At 33.0% G+C, this 27,210-nt stretch overlaps 1 protein-coding gene across 2 annotated transcripts in view; it reads right to left on the bottom strand.

The window, feature by feature from the left end:
• Positions 1–13,631: 13,631 nt before the first annotated feature.
• Positions 13,632–27,210, bottom strand: part of LOC145140932 (uncharacterized) — a 28,239-nt gene continuing 14,660 nt past the window's right edge. Inside the window, exons 1-3 of one of the 2 annotated variants that reach the window (XM_079074337.1) lie at positions 15,120–16,054; positions 14,250–15,047; positions 13,632–14,180 (exon numbers count right to left, since the gene is read on the bottom strand). In XM_079074337.1, the coding sequence (XP_078930463.1) occupies positions 13,851–14,180; positions 14,250–14,972 (1,053 nt within the window). In that variant the 5' untranslated portion in view covers positions 14,973–15,047; positions 15,120–16,054 and the 3' untranslated portion in view covers positions 13,632–13,850. Of the gene's footprint in view, positions 14,181–14,249; positions 15,048–15,119; positions 16,055–27,210 lie in introns of those variants that run through there. The other variant, XR_013722413.1, reaches the window with a different exon arrangement.

The raw sequence follows: 27,210 nt of genomic DNA on the forward strand, positions 1-27,210 counted from the left end.
CCTTCCCGTTCGGCTAACGACCCTCCACTAGTCAAGAGTGCGGTGGGTAAGAGTGGATACCCATTCAATCGCCATTTTATAGGCAATTTCCTTAAACACCCCTTATAGACCAGCTTCGTGAATGAGGTCTACTAACGGTAAGACTGACTGTTTACTTATACATATATAATATTAGACTTTTAATGTCATATAGTATAGGGTGTATTTTACACTTTTAAAATACTAGGTGGTTTTATTAACTTTCTCTTTTAATTAAACTTTTAGTTAACTTAACAAAACCATAAGGGTGTAATTTGAACTTTTTCAAAATACGAGGGTTTTAGAATTTAACATTTCAAAATTAAACTTTTAATCAACTTTTAAATTCCAAAACTTGAGGGCAAGTTTTGAACTTTTCAAAACAATTAGGTTTAAAAAATTTTCGAAAAATTAAAACCTTTTAATCTTTAATATTAAAATTTGATTTAATAATTATCCAAAATTAAACAATTAATTTGAATTATTAAATCTTGGAGGATATCTATTAAATTAAACAATTAATTTAACCTAATCCCTTAAATCCCCTAAAATTCGAAATTATGGGATGGGATAATTCAAAATCTTTAATTACCAAATTTAAACACTTAAAAGATAATTACAAGATATGAAATTATCAAAATCCCTAAAAATTAGGATCTAATCTTGGGGAGGAGGCCAATTTCGAAATCCTAGGGTTGGAAAACCCTAGAATTCGAAATCTTGGAGGCTAAGGAAAGGATTTTAGGAAACCCTAACCAAATTTCGAAATTTAGGGTTTATGAACCCTAATTTCGAAAATCATGCCTTTAGGGTTTATTGGCTATAAACCCTAATATGTGAAATTCATACTTTTGTATAGAATCTAATTGAAAACAAAAACCAATGGCTTTAATACCACTGTTGGGTTTTATACAAACAATCCTATGTGTGCATGCAACCCTAGAGTTGGATCTATGTTTTCACTATTAGTTATACAACTTTATGAACACAAAAGAACCCTAGCATGCATCTACTATTTTCGAAATTGACATAGGAGAATAGAATATATACCTTTTGTTGTTATGTATTAATAACAACTAGTTCCTTGAATTTCCTTAGCTCTTGAAAGCAAGTACCACAAGTGTAGTACCTCTAATGGCTCACAAACACACTTTGAGTGAGAGGATGAATATGAGAGAGAGGAGGAAAGGTACTAAGCTCCAAAATTCGGCCCTAGTAGGGTTTTCCCAAGGGGTGGTCGAATTCTAGTGCCTTAGGGTGCTATTTATACTTGAGGCTAGCTAGGGTTTCAAGGTGGAAACCCTAATCCCTTAGCTTAGGGCCTAAACAAGTCCATGGACTCCTTTCCTTAAGCCCTTGGACGAAAACTCCTAGATCCTTCTAGGATTTTCGTTCAAGCCTTAACAAAGGTGATCCAATAGCCCAAAGTCTCAACTATCAAATAATTACAAAACAGCCCCTGTACTTTTAATTAATTCCTTTAATCCCAAAAGTAATTCCTAATTAATTTCTGATTAAATACTAATTAATAATATGATTCCAAATTAATATATTATTCATATAATATAATAAATAAATCAAATTTATGCCCTAATCAACCTCTCTCCTCAACTGTCATCCTGTCTAGTCACCCGTGTGAAGGCAACCCAAAAGGACCATGCTCACAATCGGGTCAAGTACATACCAAAATAGTTATGGACTTAGACACTAATCCAACAGGAAGAAGAACCGAAATCAGATGGGTGTTTGGATTGAGGCTGTGAAATCAATGGGCAAGCAGAAGAAGAAACAAAGGGTTGTTGTTGGCTGGATAATCACAGGTTTCTTTAATATTCTTTCTTATTTTGATTGATTTACTGTAAATCGATGAAGTTTAATCGATAGGTTTAGATGAGTTTTTGGGTTTGATTGGTTGAACACAAATCATGGTTGTTTTGGTTGCTTATTTGACAGATGAATGCTTCAACTGGATTGAAAGTTGTTTTCATGCACACCAAGTGCTCGCTAAAATGCTTCAACTGAATGGTATTTCTTTGTTTATAGCATTCTATCAGAAAAGAATGTTTTTTATGATAATCATGAACATATTCTGTTAGAATTCCCCGAATTAATATAATTATTGGTAAATGAATTCCAATTCTATCAGAATAGAATCACGAATTCCAATTATGTTGGAATGAAGTATGGATATTTTCTCACTAATTTATTCATTGTATTTGTTTCTACAGAAGCTGATGCTTGAAGAACGGACCACAAAATTTGAACGACGCCTCTTAGCAACATTATTCTTTTAGAATGTATTAGTGTTTTTATTAGATTTTGATGTTCTTTTTTCCAGATTTGAAAGTTTTTTTAGTTTTATTCTTTAAAAATAAATGTAATTCTTAGCAATTGTTACATGTATTCTATAATAATTAATGTAATTTTTGTTTTAATTCTTCAATTGATGGTTCGAGAATCTTGTTATTCTACAAAAAATTTTGTTATTTTTGAACATACTCAAACATATTCTGTCAGAATGCCCGAACTAAAACCTTATAATTTGTAAAATCGGATTTTTAAAATTAATAGAATCTTTGATCCCTTAAAATATGCAAATTTCCTTTATTAAATCTATGTTAACTGACTAAAATACCCTTCTAGTTAAATTGGATGGTATTTTTCAATTATATTTAATTAAATAATATGTATTAATCGCTTTCTTAAAATAAGTAAAATGATTGGCCCACATTTATGCATACAATAACACAATAATTACTTTAAATAGAATAACCTAGGCCTATATATATATATATATATATATATATATATATATATATATATATATATATATATATATATATATATATATATATATATATATATATATATATACTAGCCGTTTACCCGCGCCAAGCGACGGGTACGAATAGTTTTTTTTTCAGAAATTATTTTCTAGAGGCTTCACTAATACTTTTGTATTGACATCTGATATCCTTATGAATAATGTCATATAAAGTTGGTCATGCGAATAGTTAGTTTCAGAAATTATTTTCATTGGAAACCTTTTATATTTAAAGAAACAATGTTACTTTTCGACGAACGTTTTCTTTCTGTGTTTATTTGTCATTTGGAAATGTCCATTTTTATTTGTTGTTTTGGATTAAAAATAGAAGTATGATGATATTTTTTATTTTTTTTTAAATGTTATGGATTAAAAATAAATGTACATTGTTATTTTTTATATAAATTTATATTGTTGATTACAAAACCGATTAAATCTTCATTTTTTCAGTATATTTATGATTTATTTTGTTTTTTTTGTCATAATAGACCGATAACGAATAAATCGAAACCTAGGTGGAGACGCTTAATTGGTTTAGGCGGTGGACCGATGTCAAACGACTAATAGATGCCTAGATGAGATTGTTAATTTTATTAGAATTATTTTTTATTAAGTTAAATATTACTTATCCGCTAACAAAATCAATAAATATGTCAGTTTTTTTATTGTTATTTACTTATTTTTTAGGATATGAGTTATTTATTAAAAATATTATTCAAGTATTTATATATCCTAAGAAAAAAAATATTTTGAAATTTTAAAAATAAAATTTGAAAATTTGAACGAAATATTTGAAATTTTGAAACTTACAATAAGAAAAGAAAATATAGATCATGTAGACCAATGTGACCGCCTCTCATGTTTGTTTAATTTTTAAATTGATGGTTATTTGGAACATTTATGTATAATGATAACTTATTATTTATTTTTATTTAAAAAAATAATTTAATAAATTTCTACCAAAAAAATTATTTATTTTTAAATGTTTATTTTCTATTAATAATGTGGATCATAGGCTATAAATACAACCTTTAAAAGATAAGACAAAAAAAATCACTTTTTTCATAAAAACATATCAAGCCAAGTCAAAATGCCATATCTACAGACCTTCATTATATTTTTACACAGACACATACACATAGAGGCGCATCATATAACATTCGTGTCTTCTTTTTTGTCCTTTTAAAATGGCTTAATGCAAGAAATAGAAATGTACTTTCACTTATTTGTTTATAATAACATCTTAATCTCATATTATTTCTTTTACATCATTGTACTCTAAAAACTATATAAACAGTTTGTACTTCGAAAAATATATCCAATTATAACATTATACTTTCATTTTTACAATAAAAATAAAATTTTGGACTGCATAAAGCACCATTCACTTCCTCTTTGCATTTCTTTCTACCTGCGGCAACCTGACATCTCTGACATCTCTGATTAACACACTTATCATCCCATTAGTCTAATAATAGCAACAAAATTAAAAGTAAATTGTTATTAAGCATCAGATATTAAAAAAAGTACACTACCATTTAACTACCATTAAGCATCAAACTGATTTTCTTATATAGAGCATTTAGATACTTGAATGTACAATACAACCGTAAAACCTCAAATTATACAAAGAAAGAAGCAAAAAAGACTTGAAGAAGAAAGAAACGTATGGAATTGAAGACTTCCATTTACTTGAAAAGAAGGGTGAAATTTTCTTAACTCAATCGTATGAACAAAACCCATTTCTAGAAGCTACCAACACATATTCTTACTCATTTTGGTAAAAACATTTAAAAATAGACAAGTTATCATTATGATTTTTTACATGGGTATTTGGGTAGAAATTGATAGAAAAACAGGAGAAATCTTGTTGTTAAATATTTTGAAACATGGAATCAAATCACAAACTGAAACAAAAAAGATTGTATTTTTATGACTATTTTACATATAGAACATTTCAAGTAATTGATATGTCATGAGAATAAAAAGCACGATAGATTCTTGATTGATGAAAGATCTAAGCTTTGAAACAAATAATCAAATTGATAAAAAAACCAAGATTACACGTCTTCCAAATCTAATTGTTAAATAATTGTAGGAAATTGAGGATCTATTTTATATAGAGTTAAGCAACTCATGTTATTCTGTACTTTTTCTAATAACGTTTATTTATAAATGTGAATAAACATACAAAATGAATTCATATATTACTCTTATTGTGTTGTCAGTATTGGTTTTGCTTCAATTGGTCATTTCAAATTTTAAGTTCGGGAAATGTGTATTGCTTCAAAGTGTGATTAGTTTAAGAATATAATCTGAAGTGTGTATTAGTTCTTAAAATATGGCATTTTGTCGTAAGGTTGGAAAGCAAAATGATTTTTAAAGCTAAAAGTATACAATGACTTCTAATTTGAATATTATTTTAGTAAGTTTTCCCAACTAATATGATGGTCCTCACAATAAAGTAACCAATTATAAAAATGATATTTAATTATTATTTTTATGGTACATGATGGATGGAAGTGACTTTGCACCATGGTTGTACTTAAAGAAAAAAACTCACTAAATTGAAACTAACCATTTAAATCATAAATAAACATATCGTTATATTGAAACCCTAAGGAAATGAAAGTGAGAAAGTTACCTTCAAAAGGAAAAAAATATGCTCTTGCATCCCATAAAAGCTGCAGAACCTCTATTTACTTCATTAAAGACAAAAGAGCTTCATATTCTATCATATCTGTTGAATAAAATGAATTTTAACAACGATGGTCAGGTCAGCTACTTTAGTAATAATAGCTGAGATGTAAAAATCAGGTGCTCAAGTAGCTACACAAATGACAGGAACACCAAGTTCAACAAACCGAACTTCTTGGTCAGTTATAGTCACTGTTTTTAAGGTTTTTTCATAGTTGAGCCAAATATAAACATAAACAAAAGCTTTCCGGTAACAAATGGTCTAAATGCAGCTTCCTAAACTTGACACATATGCAAACACCAGAAACCACAACCAGAAAGTAGTAACTATAGTTCAAATTAAATATCCACGGTAAAAGAAAGCTACACACACAAAAAGAAACATCATATTATGTAAGTATCTTGATTAAGAAAGGAAACTAACCATAAACCATATCCAACACCATTAGTTAGCTGCCATAGGAATGTCGAAAAATAATATGGAAATTTTTTGTAGTCTTGTCAGCAACATCATAGATATACGAATTGTTGTGTGTAGATATGGTTCAATGTTCAAGTGAAAAAAATTCACAATAGGTGACATAGATGAAAGAATGGAGGTAAACAGATACATAAATTAGGGAAGCTTTTTTGTTTTTCCTTTTTTCATGAGCTTCCAAGTACACACATATAATACACACACACCTGATAAACACACATGCAACAGGAGGCAAATATATCATTTTGCGATACCATATACATCAAAGTTTTCATTTGGGCAAATCATCGAATAGTTGGCATGCATTATCAAATAAATGTAATTTAGAAATAAAGAGAGATGCTCTTACCCTGAAAATAGAAATTATATGAAAATCCAGAAGCTAGATGAAATCGGACGATATAGAGAGCAAACCAATATCAGTTGAATCGAGAGTCAAATTTCACCTACTTTGATTGAGGGATAGAGGGAGAGACAGAGGAGATGACTGAGATACGTTCCAAGTACAAAAAACATGAGGGAATGAAGCAAGGGACTTTACCTCACTAACATAGGATGAAGGGAAATAAAACCTCGGACTATTTAACTTGGTTCATCGTCATCTATTCCCTAACAAAAGTCATTATCATCAGCTACAAATATATATATATATATATATATATATATATATATATATATATATATATATATATATATATATATATATATATATATATATATATATATATATATATATATATATCTTATGTACTTTTCCTACTTGATATCGCATCAACCATTCAATTTCATAAATAATTTCTTAAGCATAGAGCGACTTTAGTAAATATAAACAAAAGAAAGAAAAACCATGAAAACCAAAAAATCGATAATTACCTGATACCAGGCTATCGATGTAGAATTGTAGACGGGAACCCAAAAGAACTGAAGAAATACAAAAGAGATGGTCGTCGCCCTAGCTAATCAACTTCATTAGACATAAAAAGAAAAGAAAAAAAAATGAAGGTTAGGGCTTGAAATCGAATCAAAAGTGAGGAGATGGAGTGTGAAGGAATTTTGAGAAAAGATAGGTAAAAACTCATCTCTTGGTATTCATCTTCAACTTCAAAACAAACCCAAAATATTTAAGAAACTGTAAACCCTATTCAGAAAAAGAATAAAATTTTGTTCTCACCTAGATCTTAGTGGAGAAGGAGAGAATGTTGAGGACCTGGAAAATGTTACAAACGAAGAAAAAAAATAAGAAATCAAAAGCCCATAAAGATTAGAGGTCTCACCTCCTATCACCTTCAACCATAAACATCTACTCTTGTAAACGATGGTGGTGAATGTTCTAGTGTTTTCCGTGGATGCTCTTGACGAAACTAAAGATTGAAGAGGATTGAGATGCTATATAATGTTGATCTAACCAATTAAATTGGATTTACCAATTCAATTGGCTAAAATTGAGGAAATATTGGTTACATTTTGACTGATTCATCTTGACCAGATTGTATTCCGTATTTCTTTAATGCCTTAAATGGTTGTACATATTGCATTTGACCATGTACCTCTTAAAATTCAGCAAAACATGCTAAATGCTTATTAAGGTATATATATATATATATATATATATATATATATATAGGGTTAGGTTATTTTGTTTTTACTAACTATTGTGTGCCAGAATGCACAGATCTGGACCAACGGATGAAATTAATCAATGGACATGATTTGAGAGTGTATGATATTACAATGGGATAGCATGTACCATATAATCACCAAAACTTTAGCAAAAGGGTATTTTGGACAATTAAGTACAATTATAAAAGGAAATTTTCGGATTTTTAGGGATAATTAATTCTCATAATTTTAAAATTTTGAATTTTTTTAATTAATTTAATTTTAATTCTAACGTAATTTGTAAACATAATCAATTTTATTCTGTCAGAATATTTTTTTTTGTTAGAATGATGCTCTTTCAGAATTTTATTCTATTAGAATATTATTGAAGAATAACAAAATTCTTAAATCCGAGGTTGAAAAATAACAACATTCTAATATATTCTTATACATCCGAACTTAAATAAAAATTCATACATATTCTTACAGACTAAAAGTCTTATACATTTTAATATAATTATACATATTCTAAAAGAATATCAACACAAAAGAATAAAATTCTTAAAAAATAACAACATTATTAAAATTAGAGTATGATCAAACTTTATTCATTCTTCAACATTATTAAAATAACAACATTATTAGGTCTTCAACTCATGCTTTCAGCCATTCCTATCACAAATACAACAAAAACTAATAAGGGTTAAAAACATGTTACTTACAATTAACTATCACTTTTTATATTCTGGTAGAATACATAGAATGTGAGAGAACACATAGAATATATTCTGATAGATCTAAGTTGTGAGAAGAATGAAATTTGAAACCCTAGATTTACCTGCACTCGCTGGCCAAAATCTCAACATTCTATTGTATATTATTCTACCAGAATAATACATTCTTTGTTGAATATTCTAACAGAATAATTCTTTGTTGAAGCTGTAATCAAGAATATCAACATCAACTTTAATGTTCTTGACGAAACTAAAGATTGAAGAGGATTGAGATGCTATATAATGTTGATCTAACCAATTAAATTGGATTTACCAATTCAATTGGCTAAAATTGAGGAAATATTGGTTACATTTTGACTGATTCATCTTGACCAGATTGTATTCCGTATTTCTTTAATGCCTTAAATGGTTGTACATATTGCATTTGACCATGTACCTCTTAAAATTCAGCAAAACATGCTAAATGCTTATTAAGGTATATATATATATATATATATATATATATATATATATATATATATATATATATATATATATATATATATATATGTATATAGGGTTAGGTTATTTTGTTTTTACTAACTATTGTGTGCCAGAATGCACAGATCTGGACCAACGGATGAAATTAATCAATGGACATGATTTGAGAGTGTATGATATTACAATGGGATAGCATGTACCATATAATCACCAAAACTTTAGCAAAAGGGTATTTTGGACAATTAACTACAATTATAAAAGGAAATTTTCGGATTTTTAGGGATAATTAATTCTCATAATTTTAAAATTTTGAATTTTTTTAATTAATTTAATTTTAATTCTAACGTAATTTGTAAACATAATCAATTTTATTCTGTCAGAATATTTTTTTTGTTAGAATGATGCTCTTTCAGAATTTTATTCTATTAGAATATTATTGAAGAATAACAAAATTCTTAAATCCGAGGTTGAAAAATAACAACATTCTAATATATTCTTATACATCCGAACTTAAATAAAAATTCATACATATTCTTACAGACTAAAAGTCTTATACATTTTAATATAATTATACATATTCTAAAAGAATATCAACACAAAAGAATAAAATTCTTAAAAAATAACAACATTATTAAAATTAGAGTATGATCAAACTTTATTCATTCTTCAACATTATTAAAATAACAACATTATTAGGTCTTCAACTCATGCTTTCAGCCATTCCTATCACAAATACAACAAAAACTAATAAGGGTTAAAAACATGTTACTTACAATTAACTATCACTTTTTATATTCTGGTAGAATACATAGAATGTGAGAGAACACATAGAATATATTCTGATAGATCTAAGTTGTGAGAAGAATGAAATTTGAAACCCTAGATTTACCTGCACTCGCTGGCCAAAATCTCAACATTCTATTGTATATTATTCTACCAGAATAATACATTCTTTGTTGAATATTCTAACAGAATAATTCTTTGTTGAAGCTGTAATCAAGAATATCAACATCAACTTTATTCAACATTTTATATTGCAACCAAATTCATATGACAATCCAAAAAAACAAAATTCATCAATTACTACTCAAATCTTCCTAAACATAATGCATACCATATTGTTTTTGTTATAAAATATATTCTAATAAAATGATTTGATTTATATTCTAACAGAATGACAATGTTTAATTTTTGTTTTCACCATTAGTAGATCGTTAACCTACAATACTATTCTAAAATAATGATGTAAATTCTAATAGAATGATGTATATTCTAACATAATAAGGTATATGTTCTTTTAACAAAACTAATGACGATATTAAAAGTTGAATAACTATAAAAAATAAGATACAAACTTTTTTTAATTCTATTACCTGTTCAAATTTGTTCGTTTGATTCATAAAGCAATTAATGTAACATTGTTCCTGAAAAAATTTGATGTAAGTAGTAATATACATAAAAACCAACTCCACTCCACAAGAACAAAATGAAAAAATTGACAAAATTTGATAACTTACGGTTTACCTATCCTATATATGGAACCCTTTTCCCATAAAATCAAGAAAAAAAATCATTTATTTATTTCATAGTCTACTCTTTGAGACTGCATAAACACGAATAACCATTCACTTGAATTAAAAATTTTGGGAAAAAAAATTACTTACGACAATTGCACAATTAATTGGAAGAAACTAGTATCTTACGGAGATTACATATCCACAAAAAAGGTAATAATATTTGCAAATGCAATTATGAATGCATTATCAAAACACAATTACATGAAAGAATAAAATACTTACGTGAACATCTTCGAGAATGAGAGTCAAGAACGAATATCACAATCCACATTTATTGCCGGTGGCTGTTAATATTCTTCGAGAATGAGGAACGTGTGTGCGCATCAGAAAAAAAAAAGCGATCGACTCATTCTATCTGTGGTGTGCGTCGACTGGAAGAAGAAAGAAGAAATCGAGGTATTGATCGGTTGTGTTGTGGGGTGTCGATCATTCATCTTGGTAATTCCTTGAATATAAGACACGATGCAAGAGAGAGACTAGGTAAAAAATATTGATTTTATTTCTTTAATTGCAGGATTTCAATTAAATGATTCCTTAATTAAAAAGTACAAAATGTCCAGAATACCCTTAAATGATTTACTTAATTGTTTATTATTTCTTGAATTCTCATTGGTGCATTTAGGCACACAATATTTGCTAAAAACATTTGAGCCTAGCTCTCTCTCTCTCTCTCTCTCTCTCTCTCTCTCTATATATATATATATATATATATATATATATATATATATATATATATATATATATATATATATATAACAAGTCACAATGAGCCAACAACAAAGTTGAACTTGCCTTTAATCACTAGAATTGAATTTCGATGAAGCCATAAAAGTCGTATACTATATACTTTAGACTTTGCACTTTTCATGATCGAGAATCACTTATGAAATGGAAATCGTTGTTATCCAATTGATTCGTTTCACCCACTTGAGAAAACTATCAAAGAACCTCACCTTTGAATCACTATTTATTTTATCCTTAAATTGATTTGTTGGATTTGCAAATGAGTATTTAATCAAAAGAAATTGTCATATAATATATCAGACCAATGGGGTAGTTTATTTGGATTAATAAGGTAAAATCTTTTGACAAATAATGAGTATTTAAACAAAAAAAATGTAATAAAAAAATATTTTATCTATAAGTAAAAATACGTATTTATATTAAAATATATGTAGTTTTTAAATATTATTTTTCGAACAAATTATATAAGATTAATGGTAAAATATGTATAGAAAAATTTAATGATAAAATGTTTATAAAAAAGTTTGATGGTAAATATGTATACTATCAACACTAAAATCTATGTCAGCTGCCATATGGGATGACACGAGTCATGACACATGGCTTGTAACTAATTATGCCCACAGCCCCAATGGTATTTTTGAACAAAAAGTAAATTTTAATTGTCATATGTGTACACAAATGTTATAGTTTGCCGGTAACACATGCATAAATAAATATTCAATGTTATTTGTCATACATTTATCATACTTTGTTTCTATTTTAAGTCATTTTTTCTTAAAATAAAAGGATAAAAAATACAAAAGGTAAAATGATCATTTCACATCATTCAATCACCAAAAACTCAAAAAATCTAAACTTATTATAGACAATTTAGACTAAACAATATTTTTTTTGTCTAACACAACTACTTTTTTCATAATTGCTAGACAAAATTACAAAAATGGTCCCTGTGGTTTGCCAAAAGTAAAGAACTTAGTCCCTATCTATTTTTTTTGATTCGTTTGGCCCTTGTGGTTTGTAAAAGTTGCATTGGAGGTCCTTTTTCATAACGCCGTCTGTTTGTAGCCGTTTGGGTGATTAAGTTAAAAAAATATGGGGGTATTTTGGTATTTTCACATTACCTTCTCCACCCCCTTTAAAAAGCCCTAGCCAACGTTCAGAAAAATCAAGCTACCATCTCTGAAAAATCGAAGCTCTCCTCTCTTCCAAGAATGGTGATTTGTATGTGTGGAAGTGTTGCTGTGAGAGTCACATCTTGGACAGACCTCAACCCAAGAAGGCGATTTTGGTCTTGTGCTCGAAACGGTCGAAGCTGTCCATTTCTTAGGTAGGTGGACGATCCGATGTGCCATAGAGCTGTAGAGGTGATTCCTGGCTTGCTAAGGAAACTGAACAATGTTCAAATGATGTTGATTTAAGCTCATGCAGATGCTGTGAAGCTGAAGTGGATGCTTCTTATGTCTTGGTTCTTTTTTTTTCGTTTATATATGTATGCACTAAGTAGTAGTTGGATTTGGGGATGTATTTGGTAAGTGTATTTTGGGATGTATTTTGGATATGTAATGTCAGATGGGTGTATAGAACTGGAATGGGATATTACCAGTTGATTTTGGGATGGGATGTCATGTATTAGAATCTTAATGTAATGTATGGTTTTGGTTAATCAGTTTAATGGTATTTTGTATTGTGGTAATTCTAAATCATTGTTTTTTGTCATTGATCAAGAATATTGGAATGGAATGGAAAGAGTTTTGTCCATTAATCAAACATTGGAATGGAATAAGAAAAATACAAGATCAAAACATTACAAGTAAACAATGGAATGGAATAAGTTTAGGCGATTCTAGTCTTGTGCTCGAAACGGTCGAAGCTGTCCATTTCTTGGGTGGGTGGACGATCTGATGTGCTATAGAGCTGTAGAGATGATTCCTGGCTTGCTAAGGAAACTGAACAATGTTCAAATGATGTTGATTCAAGCTCATGCAGATGCTGTGAAGCTGAAGTGGATGCTTCTTATGTCTTGGTTCTTTTTTTTCGTTTATATATGTATGCACTAAGTAGTAGTTGGATTTGGGGATGTATTTGGTAAGTGTATTTTGGATATGTAATGTCAAATGGGTGTATAGAACTGGAATGGGATATTACCAATTGATTTTGGGATAGGATGTCATGTATTAGAATCTTAATGTAATGTATGGTTTTGGTTAATCAGTTTAATGGTATTTTGTATTGTGGTAATTCTAAATCATTGTTTTTTGTCGTTGATCAAGAATGTTGGAATGGAATGGAAAGAGTTTTGTCCATTAATCAAACATTGGAATGGAATGAGAAAAGTACAAGATCAAAACATTACAAGTAAACAATGGAATGGAATAAGTTTTGGTCATTTATCAAAAAACAATGGAATGGAATGAGTTTTGGTCATTTATCAAACAATGGAATGGAATGAGAAACACACAAGATCAAAACATGATAAGTAACTGGAAATGTTCACCACATTGATCATTACAACTAGAAATGTAGCATGACATAATATGGCTAGTATCAACTTAATTACATCACTAATATAGGTCGTTGCAAAAAGATGTAAGTATCTAGATTAAACATGTTTGAAAAAAGCATCAATACAAGTTTATAAGCTTAAACAAAAGGTATCCAAATAACTTGATTAGTCATGCTTTCATGTGTATCTAACTTCACTTAGGTCCCACTTTCTGCACTTGAGGCTTTTTTCCCTTGTCCATCTTCTTTGCTCTTAACCCACCCACTACAACTTCACTTGATCCACCCACTGAACCTTGACTTGTTCCACCAACTGCATTTTTACTTGATCGACCCACACCACCTTGACTTGATCCACCTACTGCTCTCTGACTTGACCCCCCTTGCCCCTTACATATTCTAGAATTATGTCCTTTATTATGACACTTGGAACAAGTAACAGTCAAGAATTTCCTAGATAGGTTTGTTGACTGGTTAGTAGGCTCATCTATAGCCCTCCTCCTCTTTTTCTTGGGCCTTCCAACCTACATAAATAGTAAGGAAATCATAAATCTGGATGAATAATAAACTATGTTAACTAACATTCAACTTACTTGTGTGTGATGTGTAGGGGGTATAAGAGTGGTTGGACATCTAGATTTTGGCCACATGCTCCTGCCATTGATTGGATCTATTTTGTTGGAGTACATTGCCCTCCATGTTTCTAGTTTATAACAAGGATGCACCCAATATTCAGGTTGTTGGGCTTTTTCACCATTTTGAATATGTTCCCATATTGCACAAACTCCATGCCTGCAGACTATCCCTGTTATCTCCCAATGCCTACAACTACAAGTCCCCTCTTTCAAGTTGACCACATACTGATCAAACATCATACCAGCCACTTGATATTTTCCAGAACCACAGAAGAGTGCCCTATATTTTCTTGCAGCTGTTTTGATTGTGTCAAGTATAGTAGTTGCAGTAGGGGTTAATATACTTTTGCATTTATCAATTTCTTTTTGTACAATGCAATGTCTCTTCATCAAGTACACTCTAATGTACTCTAAATAGGTAATGATAGGCTTGTCCCTACCATGCTCTAGCTTAGAGTTAAATACTTCACACATATTGTTTAACAGACAATCTGAATGGGCTCTACCTGTGAAATGAGACCTAGCCCAATGAACTGGAGGAATCTTACTTAGCCATTCATGAGCCTCTGCACTGAAATCTTTGAACTCATTCATTGCCCTTTCAAAATGTCTAATGGTTGTATTTTTAGCACACCTCCACAAGTGATCTCTAAACTCTTCTCCCCTCCATTGCAGCTTCATGTTTTCATGTATATGTCTCAAACACCATCTATGCTCTACATTTGGAAACACTTTTGCTATTGCAAGTATTATTCCCTACATATAATGTAATTTATAGTTAGTATTGTTACAAGCTTTAAAAGAGACTTATGTTATATGTATTCATACCTTTTGTCTGTCAGATACAAAAGTGAAGTTGCATGATGCATCCAAATCCAAATCACCACCAAGGCATTCCAAGAACCATGTCCATGAGCTTGTTGTCTCAGCTTCCACAACTGCATAAGCTAGTGGATATATTCCATTGTTGGAATCAAGACCCACAACTGTTAGAATTTGTCCAGGGTGTGGTCATTTCAAGAAACATCCATCCAATCCCAGTAATTCCCTTTTTTCCAGATTTGAACCCCAACTTAAGTGCTCCAAGACAAATGTATATCCTCTTGAAAATACGAGTTTCAACATCAGGATTTGGTTCATTACACACTTCCAGCTTCACTGTTGTACCTGGGTTATTGGTCTGTAACTCCAAACAGTAATCTCTCAGCAAATTATATTGCCTTTCGTAGTCACCATACAGTTGTTCCTTTGCAATTGATTTAGCCCTGAACACCTTCATTCTTGATATGCTTAATTCCAAATCCATTTGAAGCTCCTCCTATAAGGTTGTTACTGGGATGCGAGGGTCGGAATCCACTTTTTGGAGAATAGTGCTTGCCAGGTATCTAGATGTACATGCCTTCACATTTCTACTTTGTAAGCATAAATGCTCATCAATAACTGTCTTCACTAACCATTGTTCCTCTTCCGTAGATCTAGATATCTGAATAGCAAAAGGACAATAATCTTTTTGTGAAATTACAGTTTTCCCCTTCGATGTTACTTTACTTACAGTGGAGGGCCCACCTGTTGGATTAATGTCTAAGTCCATAACTATATTTGGTATGTACTTGACCCGACCCGGCATGGTCCATTTGGGTTGCACTTCACCGGCACAATTTATATGGATAGTCTTTTGAGAATAGTATATTTATGATTTATATTAATATATTATAAGTTCTAATATATTAATATGGAATCATATTATTTAATTAGTATTGATCAAGAATTAATTTAGAATTAATTAAGTGATCAAAAAGAACTAATTAAATATGGACTCTTATATATATGGGCCAAGTTCATTTAGGTTGGGCTAAGCTTTCATGGATGGTCCATGGAGCTTTTAACCCATGGATCCTATTTAAATGAAAGGTCATGGGTATTAGGGTTTACATGGATGTAACTGTTGGATATAGTGTCTAAGTCCATAACTTTATTTGGTATGTACTTGACCCGACCCGGCATGGTCCATTTGGGTTGCATGGCATTGCAATACTTGGATAGACTAAATGAGAGAATAAGGCACTCATGGTTATTAATATATTATAAGTTCTAATATATTAATAATAGTATTATTTAATTAGTATTGATCAAGTATTAATCTAGGATTAATTTGGTGATCAAAGTGAGACTAATTAAATATATAGGGTTGATTATGACAATCATCAATTCTTTTATGGTGGATTAATGATCCATGGTTTATGGGTTTGGTTATAACCATATGGAGCTCCATGGATAGTCCATAGGAGTTACAAATCCATGGGTCATGGGAAATCAAGAGTCATGACAATTAAGGGCATTCATGTGTAAACCCTAATTGTGACAACACTATAAAAGGAACCCTATGGCTAGCAAAATCATGATCTAGATGACCTAGTGTTACTAGAGAGGGCATAACCGATTTTGAGTGCTAGAAGTATTCTCTCAAGTTATTCCAAGTCTTGTGGTGTTGTGTGAAGCATTTGAGGCACAACATTTGGGGTGCTAGGCTCACAAAGTCTTGAAGGAATCCAAGCAACAACAAGGTATGTATTTCTACTAGTTTTTATGTTTTATGTAATCCCCATGCCATGCTAGTTAGGAAATAACCTTGAAAAAGAAATTTGCATGTATATAGAGAAAACATAGATTCAAGGTTATTAGGGTTGCATGTACACTTAGGAAGTGTTAGAATGCTCAAAAACCAATGAGTGGTATCAGAGCCTAGGATTGTTTTATGTATACTTGATGCAAACCTGCTTAAAAATCGAAAATTCTGCATTCTGACGACTGGACTCGCCGAGTCCATGGGGAGGACTCGTCGAGTCCATGAACAAATTCATTCTACTCGCCGAGTAGAATAGTGCACTCGGTGAGTAGGAGCGTGCTGGGCAGTTTTTTCGAGTTTTGTTGCTGGAAATGGATTAAGATCATTATCCCAATCTGTTTTGGACTTGTAAAATCTGTTTTTCAAAATGATAATGATTATGTTAACCCATTTTACATGGCTTTTATCAATTTTCAAGTATTGTATATAGTTATATGATTTCTTGAAATTGCTTGACATGAATTTGTGTTCTTATGAGTTTTTAGAAGATCATAAGAATTATATGTAACCTCCATGTGTGTTTAATTCATGATCTTAATGGCTATGATGGTGTCCATAACTTGTCCTCAAGTTATGGATAACCAAAAGTCACTTCTTTTAATTATGATTAAAGAACTAAAGAGGTTTCATAAAATGAAGAGTCTTCATTTTATGAACCATTAAAACTCATAAGTTACAAATTGAAGAGACTTGGAATAGTTTCAAATCTTGCCCTAAAGTTTTGGAATTTGAAAAGTCTTATACTTTAATACTTTAATTCCAAATTAAACCTTAGATTTTTAAAAGGTTTAAAAATCAACACTTATACTATTATTATAATTTTATTATATAGATATGTATAAGAATATGTCATTCTTACCGTTAGTAGGCCTCATTCACGAAGCCGGTCTATAAGGGGGGTATAAGGTTGTTGCCTATAAAATGGTGACTTAATGGGTGTCCACTCTCACCCACCGCTTCCTTGATCGGTGGAGGGTCGTTAGCCGAACGGGTAGGATACGACTTTAAATACTTGTTAAAAGTATAATGAATTATAAAGTAACTATACATTATAAATTCCCAATTTTAGTTACTTTAGGAAAATGTGAAATTGGTGCTAGCCCATAAAATTACACTTTGTACCTTACCAAGTCGTTAGTGGAGCGTGTGTGGTTAATCGGCACACTAACATGGACTACTAAGAGTGGCAAAGGGTAACTTGACCTTATTATAGATCGGTGGAGCGTGTGTGGTTAACCGGCACATCGATTAGGTAATATTGTTGAGGGTACCAAGTTAATTTGTATGGTTATTCACACCTTGTTTGTGATCCTCGGCATCCCAGTCTCAAACTTGAGAGGGCACAATCGAGATTCAAACATGCCATTGAAAAGTTCAATGTATCTCAAAAGATCTAGGAGTTTCAAAACCAATAAAACCTAATAATAAAATATTTCGTTCTTATGGTGGAAATTGGTAAATCGTCATTTACCTACCTTCAAATATTTTATAGTATGGATTACGGCATCCCTCTTCCAACTATAAATAGTTTGTTGGATCCTAGCCTTAATATTTCATTTGGGTGAATTATTAAGGATTCCTAATCTAATGAAACTTGTCTTTCTTTCCTTTCAGGTGTCTTCCAACAATGCTTCTGGCTCAAACCCAACAGGCTCCTTTTCCCTTATGAACTTGTATGGTAAGGTCATCTTTGATGGATCCAATTTCAATGAGTGGATCAGAAACATCAGAATGATTACCCGCTATGAGGACAAAGAATATGTCCTCGATAGGGAGCTTAAGGTTGTGAGTGAAGCCACTGCTACTCCTGAAGAGTTTGCAGAGTTTGTTGCACATGAAAATGATGCTACTAAAGTAGCATGCATCATGATGGCCACCATGACTCCTGAACTTCAAAAATCCTATGAAGATTTCTACCCCTATGAGATGCACTTGGATCTGATGGAAAGGTACCATCAGAGCGCGCGTCAAGAGAGGTATGAAATCATCTCCTCTATGATAACCTCAAGGATGAAGGATGGTGAACCCATCACCGGTCACTTGCAGAAGATGCAAAGGTTCGTTGACCGGTTGCTGAAGCTAAATGTTGACTTTCCTGAGGAAATGGCGATTGACATCATTCTCCATTCCTTACCTCCAAGTTATGATCAATTTCATATGACTTATCATATGAACAAGGAGGAAGTCACACTTAGCAAACTTCAAGGACTCTTAAGGACAGCTGAAAATGGCCTTAAGGGTAAAGCGGTTGCTACTTCTACTCCTTCAACAGCCCCTGTTCTGGCTATTGGGCAGGGAAAGGGTAAGAAGAGGAAAAGCCCTTCGAAGGGTACCAAGGGTAAGACTCTTGATGGTTCCTCTTCAAGTGGGACAAAGAAAGGTCCCATTACTCCTCCTTCAAACCCAAAGGAAGCACAGTGCTTCTATTGCCAGGATAAGGGACACTTCAAGCGAAGCTGCCCTAAATATCTGCAAGATGTAAAGGATGGGAAGGTTAAACCCACCCATGCATGTATTTACACAATATTGTCTAATAACTCATCTAATGCTAATTCTTGGGTGCTTGATACAGGTTGTGGTATTCACATCTGTACTGATTTGCAGGCACTAAGAAGAAGTGAGCAAGTGGAGCACGAGAAGATAAACTTAGTCATGGGCAACAGGAAAGCATCACCTGTTACCAAGATAGGAGTTTATTCTTTATTGCTTAATAATGGGTTAATGTTAGATTTGAATAAGTGTTGTTACTCGCCCGAAATGGCGAGAAATATTATTTCTTTTCATGGCTTGTACAAACAAGGTTTTTCATTTTCATTTGATAATAAAAATGGTGCTATTAATGTTTATTACAATGATGTATTTTACTTTAAAGCATTACCTTGTGATGCTGTATATGAAGTCGTGAATGTTGTAGACAATCTAGGAAATAATGTGTTGTATATTGATTCTTCAGATAGCTTGGATAAAGCATCCTTGTGGCATTGTCGTCTTGGACATGTTAACAAGAAGCGCATAGGCCAACTCCAAAAGGCTGGAGTCTTGGAATCATTTGACCTCAAGTCAGATGATAGTTGCGAGTCTTGTTTACTTGGAAAAATGACAAAGTCACCCTTCACAGGTACTTGTGATAGGGGTGAAGGTTTGTTGGACCTTATACACACGGATGTGTGTGGGCCCTTCAGAGTTGCTACAAGGGATGCTAATCGCTATTATGTGACTTTTACTGATGATTACAGTAGATATGGATATATTTACTTAATCAAGCATAAGTCAGAAACCTTTGAAAAGTTCAAAGAGTTTAAGCAGGAAGTGGAGAATCAATTGGGCAGGAACATCAAGATGCTCCGATCCGATCGGGGAGGAGAGTATCTTAGCATTGAGTTCCTTGACTATCTTAAGGAATGTGGGATTGTCTCACAATTGACACCTCCCAGAACACCACAGTTGAATGGTGTAGCTGAGAGGCGCAATCGAACCTTGTTGGATATGGTTCGTTCCATGATGAGTCGAGCTTCGTTACCAATCTCTTTCTGGGGGTATGCCTTAGAGATTGCTGCCCATATCCTTAATCTAGTCCCTACTAAAAAGGTTGCCAAAACACCTCACGAGATGTGGACTGGAAAAGTTCCCAATTTGGACCACATCAAGATTTGGGGTTGTGAAGCTTTCGTGAGGCGTAAGACTCATGATAAGCTTGAACCTCGAAGTGAGAGGTGTATTTTCATCGGCTACCCACAGAGATCCTTTGGTTACCTCTTCTACAGACCCAATGATAATGTGGTTTTTGTGGCAAGAAGAGGATTCTTTCGTGAGAGAGAATTCATAAGCCAAGGGGACAGTGGGAGGCAAATTAACCTTGAAGAACTTCAAGAGTCAAGTGGTGAAGGAACCTCAAATGCTATCGACCAACCTGAGGAAGAAACTCATGTTGATCCGATAGATGAGTCTGTACCTCCAAGACGTTCCACTAGGGTGAGGAACACACCTGATTTTTATTATGGTTATCACATCACCACTGAAGGTGATACATTTATTAGTGATAGTACACTAATAGATTTGGATGATCCTAATAATTACAGGGAAGCCATGGCAGGCCCTGAGTCTGCTAAGTGGAAGGAGGCTATGGACAGCGAGATTCAGTCCATGCATGACAATCAAGTTTGGAACTTGGTTGACAATGTACCAGGTCGTAAGACAGTTGGGTGCAAATGGATCTTCAAGAAGAAGACCGACATGGATGGGAAGGTACATACTTACAAAGCGCGACTGGTTGCGAAGGGCTTTACTCAAACTCCGGGAGTTGACTATGATGAGACCTTCTCACCAGTAGCTAAGATTAAGTCTATTAGAGTATTGTTAGCCATAGCTGCATTTCATGATTATGAAATATGGCAAATGGATGTCAAAACCGCTTTCCTTAATGGAAAGTTGGCTGAGGATGTTTACATGGCTCAACCAGAGGGTTTTGTCGATACAAGATACCCTAATAGAGTGTGTAAGCTTGATAAATCCATTTATGGATTGAAACAAGCATCTCGCAGATGGAATCTTTGCTTTGATGAGAAAGTCAAAGAGTTTGGCTTTTCTAGGAGTGAGGATGAGTCTTGTGTGTATGTCAGGGCTAGTGGGAGCATAGTTAGCTTCTTGGTGTTGTATGTGGATGACATACTTCTCATAGGAAACGACGTCCCAACCTTGCAGGAGGTTAAGTCCTGGCTTGGGAAGTGTTTCGCTATGAAGGACCTTGGGGAAGCTGCCTATATCCTAGGGATAAGGATATTGAGAGATAGGAGTAAGAGACTAATTGGACTTAGTCAGAGTACTTATGTGGATAAGGTACTGAAGAGGTTCAGTATGCAAGATTCCAAGAAAGGAGAATTACCAATCCAGAGTAATGCCAAGCTGAGTAAGACTCAGAGTCCGAGTACAGAGGCTGAGATAGCTAAGATGAGTCATATACCATATGCTTCCGCTGTGGGCTCGATCATGTATGCTATGACTTGTACTCGCCCTGATGTGGCCTTTGCTTTGAGCATGGTCAGTAGATATCAAGGGAACCCTGGCAAGGCACACTGGATAGCGGTAAAGAACATTCTCAAGTATCTGCGGAGGACTAAGGATTGGGTCCTTACCCTCGGAGGCAGTGATGACTTGAGAGTGGAAGGATATAGCGATGCTAGCTTCCAGACTGATAGGGATAATTTCCGCTCTCAGTCAGGCTGGGTCTTTATCCTAAATGGAGGGGCAATTACTTGGAAAAGTTCCAAGCAGGAGACAGTAGCTGATTCTACTTGTGAATCAGAGTACATAGCAGCAAGTGAAGCGGCTAAAGAGGCGATATGGCTAAAGAACTTCATCGGAGACCTTGGAGTTGTACCAGCTATAAAGGAGCCAATGGAAATTTTCTGTGACAGCGAAAGTGCGGTTGCTTTGGCTAAGGAACCGAGAGATCACGGGAGATCTAGGCACATTGATAGAAAATACCATTTCATCAGACATCGAATAGAAGAAGGACTCCTCGTGGCTAAGAGGGTATCATCAGATGAGAACCCGGCAGATCCCCTCACGAAGGGACTGAGCAGGGTTAAGCATTTACAGCATGCGAGGCGCATTGGACTGAAGGATGATATTAGTTTCAATAATTAGATTCCTGAAACTTGTAAAATGTAATTGACATTTGATGATAAATAAAAGTTGTTATTTATTTATGAGTAAGGTGTTACTATCTTGTGTTGATTGTTTACTATGTTTCAATTTTGCATGTTTTTACTTCCAAAATAATTATGTTATTATTCAAACCATCCACAGTCAGTCAAACTTTGGAAGTAAGTATTGATTTAAGACTGTCATGAATTTGGCTTGTATGATTTGTCTAAAAGTGCTTTGGACAATGCAATGGTTGCTACAACATTCATGAGTACTCATAAGGGCTGAGTATTGGATCCAACACACGCTCACTTGCATCACTTCATGGAATTTATCTCGAGTGATCGTGAGACGGTAATATCATATAAATCTTCAAACCTAGAGATATGAGTTGTTGACTATGAGTTGGTTATTCATTGATTGTACGAAAACGCATTGGTAACTCGATGTTATAAAACGTGCCTTTGTGAATAATTCAACAAGTAGTTAGTACAAGCATATCAGTCAAGTTTATCTGTTCCTTCTAGAAATAGAAGCGATATCTGGGCCCCTCGATGATTTGGTTTGGACTTATGTACCGGGCCCGGTCAGAACCTAATTGATGTGTTCAATTTAGTTCTATGTCGAAACAAATCAGAGATCGAGAAACAAATGCTGGACAATAAGTAAGACCATGTTCCATGTGTTTGTCCGACTGATATCATGAGAACAGAGGATTATATGATCACTTATCTTAAATTGCGTATCATCATCATCTCAGTTCCGAGAGACTTTGAAAGAGCTACGATTGCTAGTCGGATTTTGAAGTTATATTTGCAAATATAGTTATTAGACTTATCCAAGTGGGAGACTGTTGGATATAGTGTCTAAGTCCATAACTTTATTTGGTATGTACTTGACCCGACCCGGCATGGTCCATTTGGGTTGCATGGCATTGCAATACTTGGATAGACTAAATGAGAGAATAAGGCACTCATGTTTATTAATATATTATAAGTTCTAATATATTAATAATAGTATTATTTATAGTATTGATCAAGTATTAATCTAGGATTAATTTGGTGATCAAAGTGAGACTAATTAAATATATAGGGTTGATTATGACAATCATCAATTCTTTTATGGTTGGATATAGTGTCTAAGTCCATAACTTTATTTGGTATGTACTTGACCCGACCCGGCATGGTCCATTTGGGTTGCATGGCATTGCAATACTTGGATAGACTAAATGAGAGAATAAGGCACTCATGTTTATTAATATATTATAAGTTCTAATATATTAATAATAGTATTATTTATAGTATTGATCAAGTATTAATCTAGGATTAATTTGGTGATCAAAGTGAGACTAATTAAATATATAGGGTTGATTATGACAATCATCAATTCTTTTATGGTGGATTAATGATCCATGGTTTATGGGTTTGGTTATAACCATATGGAGCTCCATGGATAGTCCATGGGAGTTACAAATCCATGGGTCATGGGAAATCAAGAGTCATGACAATTAAGGGCATTCATGTGTAAACCCTAATTATGACAACACTATAAAAGGAACCCTATGGCTAGCAAAATCATGATCTAGATGACCTAGTGTTACTAGAGAGGGCATAACCGATTTTGAGTGCTAGAAGTATTCTCTCAAGTTATTCCAAGTATTGTGGTGTTGTGTGAAGCATTTGAGGCACAACATTTGGGGTGCTAGGCTCACAAAGTCTTGAAGGAATCCAAGCAACAACAAGGTATGTATTTCTACTAGTTTTTATGTTTTATGTAATCCCCATGCCATGCTAGTTAGGAAATAACCTTGAAAAAGAAATTTGCATGTATATAGAGAAAACATAGATTCAAGGTTATTAGGGTTGCATGTACACTTAGGAAGTGTTAGAATGCTCAAAAACCCATCAGTAACCCTAATCCTCCATAATATATAAAGGGGTCCTTGGCTCACAAAATTGGCACAAGTAAGTGAAAATAAGAGTGGGCCGATTTTAGTGTGCATACATATTCTCTCAAGTTCTTCCAAGGTGTTTTGGTGATTTGTGATTCCATTTGAGGCTTCCACACTATTGGGGCTAAGCTCTTAAAGCTTGAAGACATCAAGCTACATCAAAAGGTATGTCATCTAACTAGAACTTTGTAGTATAGGTGCTTCATAATATGCTAGTTAGGATGAAACCTTGGAATAGTTAATATTTGCATGTATAATAGAGAAAACATAGATCCAAGGTTTATAGGGTTGCATGTACACCATAGGAGTGTTAGAATGCTCAAAACCCAACAGTGGTATCAGAGCCATGGGTTGTTTTCTGTTATATTGATGCAAATGTTTTATTTTCAAGTTGGAAAAAAAAGGGAAAAAAACATGATGTTTGTCAAATTTGAGAATAATTACTTGTTTTATGAAAAACGAATTATTTGTAAAATTTGAATCATTTGTTATATGAGTTGAATTAGGTCAAATTTAGTAAAAGATAAAATGATATGATTATTTTATTAGTTTTAAAAGTTTGATCTAAATGTTTTAAGGAGTTACATATTTTGTCATAAAATTTTGGAGCTCAAAAGTTTTTTTTTAAAAGTTGTGATCTTAAGGGTTTTTGAAACTTCCATAAGTTATGGAATCCAAAGGTTTTCAAGAATTACAAAACTTGCCCTCAAGTTTTGGAATTTGAGAAAAGTTTTTTATGAAAAAAGAATTGAATTCTAAAACTCTTGGGTTCATAACTTAAACAATTAATTAAATGGTTTTAATTTTGAGTTTAATAATTGGAATTATGATGTTTTGTTGAATAGTTCAAATTAAATCTTATGGACTTTATTAATAGTTAATTAAAGCGTTTAATTAAAAGAGTATTATTCATCCATAAATATATGGTTTGAGTTTAATTAAATTAAAAGTCTAGTTTAATTAATAGATTAAACCACCAAGTATTTTAAATGTCTAAAATACACCCTTATACTATTATAATATTAAAAGTTTAATATATTATATGTATACGAGCAAGTCGTCTTACCATTAGTAGGCCTCGTTCACGAAGCCGGTCTATAAGGGGGGTATAAGGTTACTGCCTATAAAATGGCAGTTTAATGGGTGTCCACTCTCAGTCACCGCTTCCTTGACCGGTGGAGGGTCGTTAGCCGAACAGGTAGGACAAGGACTATAATTCTCCCTTCATTATAAGTATAATGATAAATACTAAGTAACTAAACACTTATAAATTCCCAATCTTAGTTACTTAGGAAAATGTGAACAAAGTGCTAATCCATGAAATTACACTTTGCACTTTGTTTAAGCTGTTAGTGGAGCGTGTGTGGTTAACCGTCACACTAACTTGGACTTAACAAGGTAGGCAAAGGGTAACTTAATGTTTATCATAGTATCGTTGGAGCGTGTGTGGTTAACCGGCACATCGATTGAGGGGTAAATATTAAGGGTACCAAGTATATTTGCATGGTTACTTCACACTTTTTTTGTGATCCTCGACATCCCAGTCACAAAACCTGAAGGGCACACTCGAGATTGAAAAATGCCATTGAAAAGTTCAATGAATCTCAAAAGAATCTAGGAGTTTCAAAACCAATTAAAACCTAATAATACATTTCGTTTATCTTGGTGGAAATTGGTGAATCGTCATTCACCTACCTTCAAATATTTTACAGCTTGGATTACGACATCCCTCTTCCAAGTTATAAAAAAGTTTGTTGGGTCCTAGCCTTAATATATCATATTGGGTGTTATATTAAGGACTTAAATCAACTTTACGTGAATTTCTCCCATTGTTGATGTATGGTTTAGACAACAATGATCTTCCCAAACCAAGCTTTCCTAATGAATATGACTTCCCGAGTTTGGCTCATGGAAGCCATACTTCTCTTCCTCCACCTCCTCCAATTATTCTCCCTAACCCACAAGTTCAAGGTCACTCAAGCCCTAATGGCAAGCAAGGTCTATGTGTGATCACATCTTAGAGATGAAGTCACATATTGACAAGCCGGGAGAGTTGGGTGTCAAAGTCTTGAGAAAGTTGGATGTTCAATCACTTTCTAAGTCACATAGTGAGTTCCTTTGGGACTACTATGAAACAGACTATGACATGAACCTTAATGATCATATCTATTTGCTTGGTGCTGCTGAATCAGCAATGATTTGGAACGATAGTAAAGCAAATTTGATTAGAAGATCAACTTCCCAAAAAACTTTATGGACAGTGACAATGGTGACACTGGAAATCCAGAAAAAGCATTCTCTTCCCAATGGAAAGGGATTGGCCATAGTCAACCCGGTTGACCAAATGGTAAAGAGAAAGGCTAAGTCTGAGATAGCCCCATTACCAAAGGGTCCATATGTTTATTTTGCCGAAGGAAGGGGCGTTGATTGCAAAGCTGCCAAATTTACCTAAGGATGTTAAAGTCAATAAGTTTGACTCTACATCAGGTAGAGCCCATTATCTAACTCTGTTAAGTTCTATTCTGAGATCCTCATTACATGATGTGACTGGGTCACATGTTGATGTTTTAAGAATCAAAGAATAGAGAGAAATCTTAAAGGAAGTATATGCTGATTCTGATCGCGAAGGTGGATTTCGATCGCATCAGAATTTTGAGCAGTTGCTTAAGAAGTTATGATATATTGCTAAGGAATAG

The sequence above is a fragment of the Lactuca virosa genome, chromosome 1 (genome assembly GCF_052849685.1).
Source record: "Lactuca virosa cultivar CGN04683 chromosome 1, Lactuca_virosa_CGN04683_v6, whole genome shotgun sequence".
Classification (NCBI taxonomy): Eukaryota; Viridiplantae; Streptophyta; class Magnoliopsida; order Asterales; family Asteraceae; genus Lactuca; species Lactuca virosa.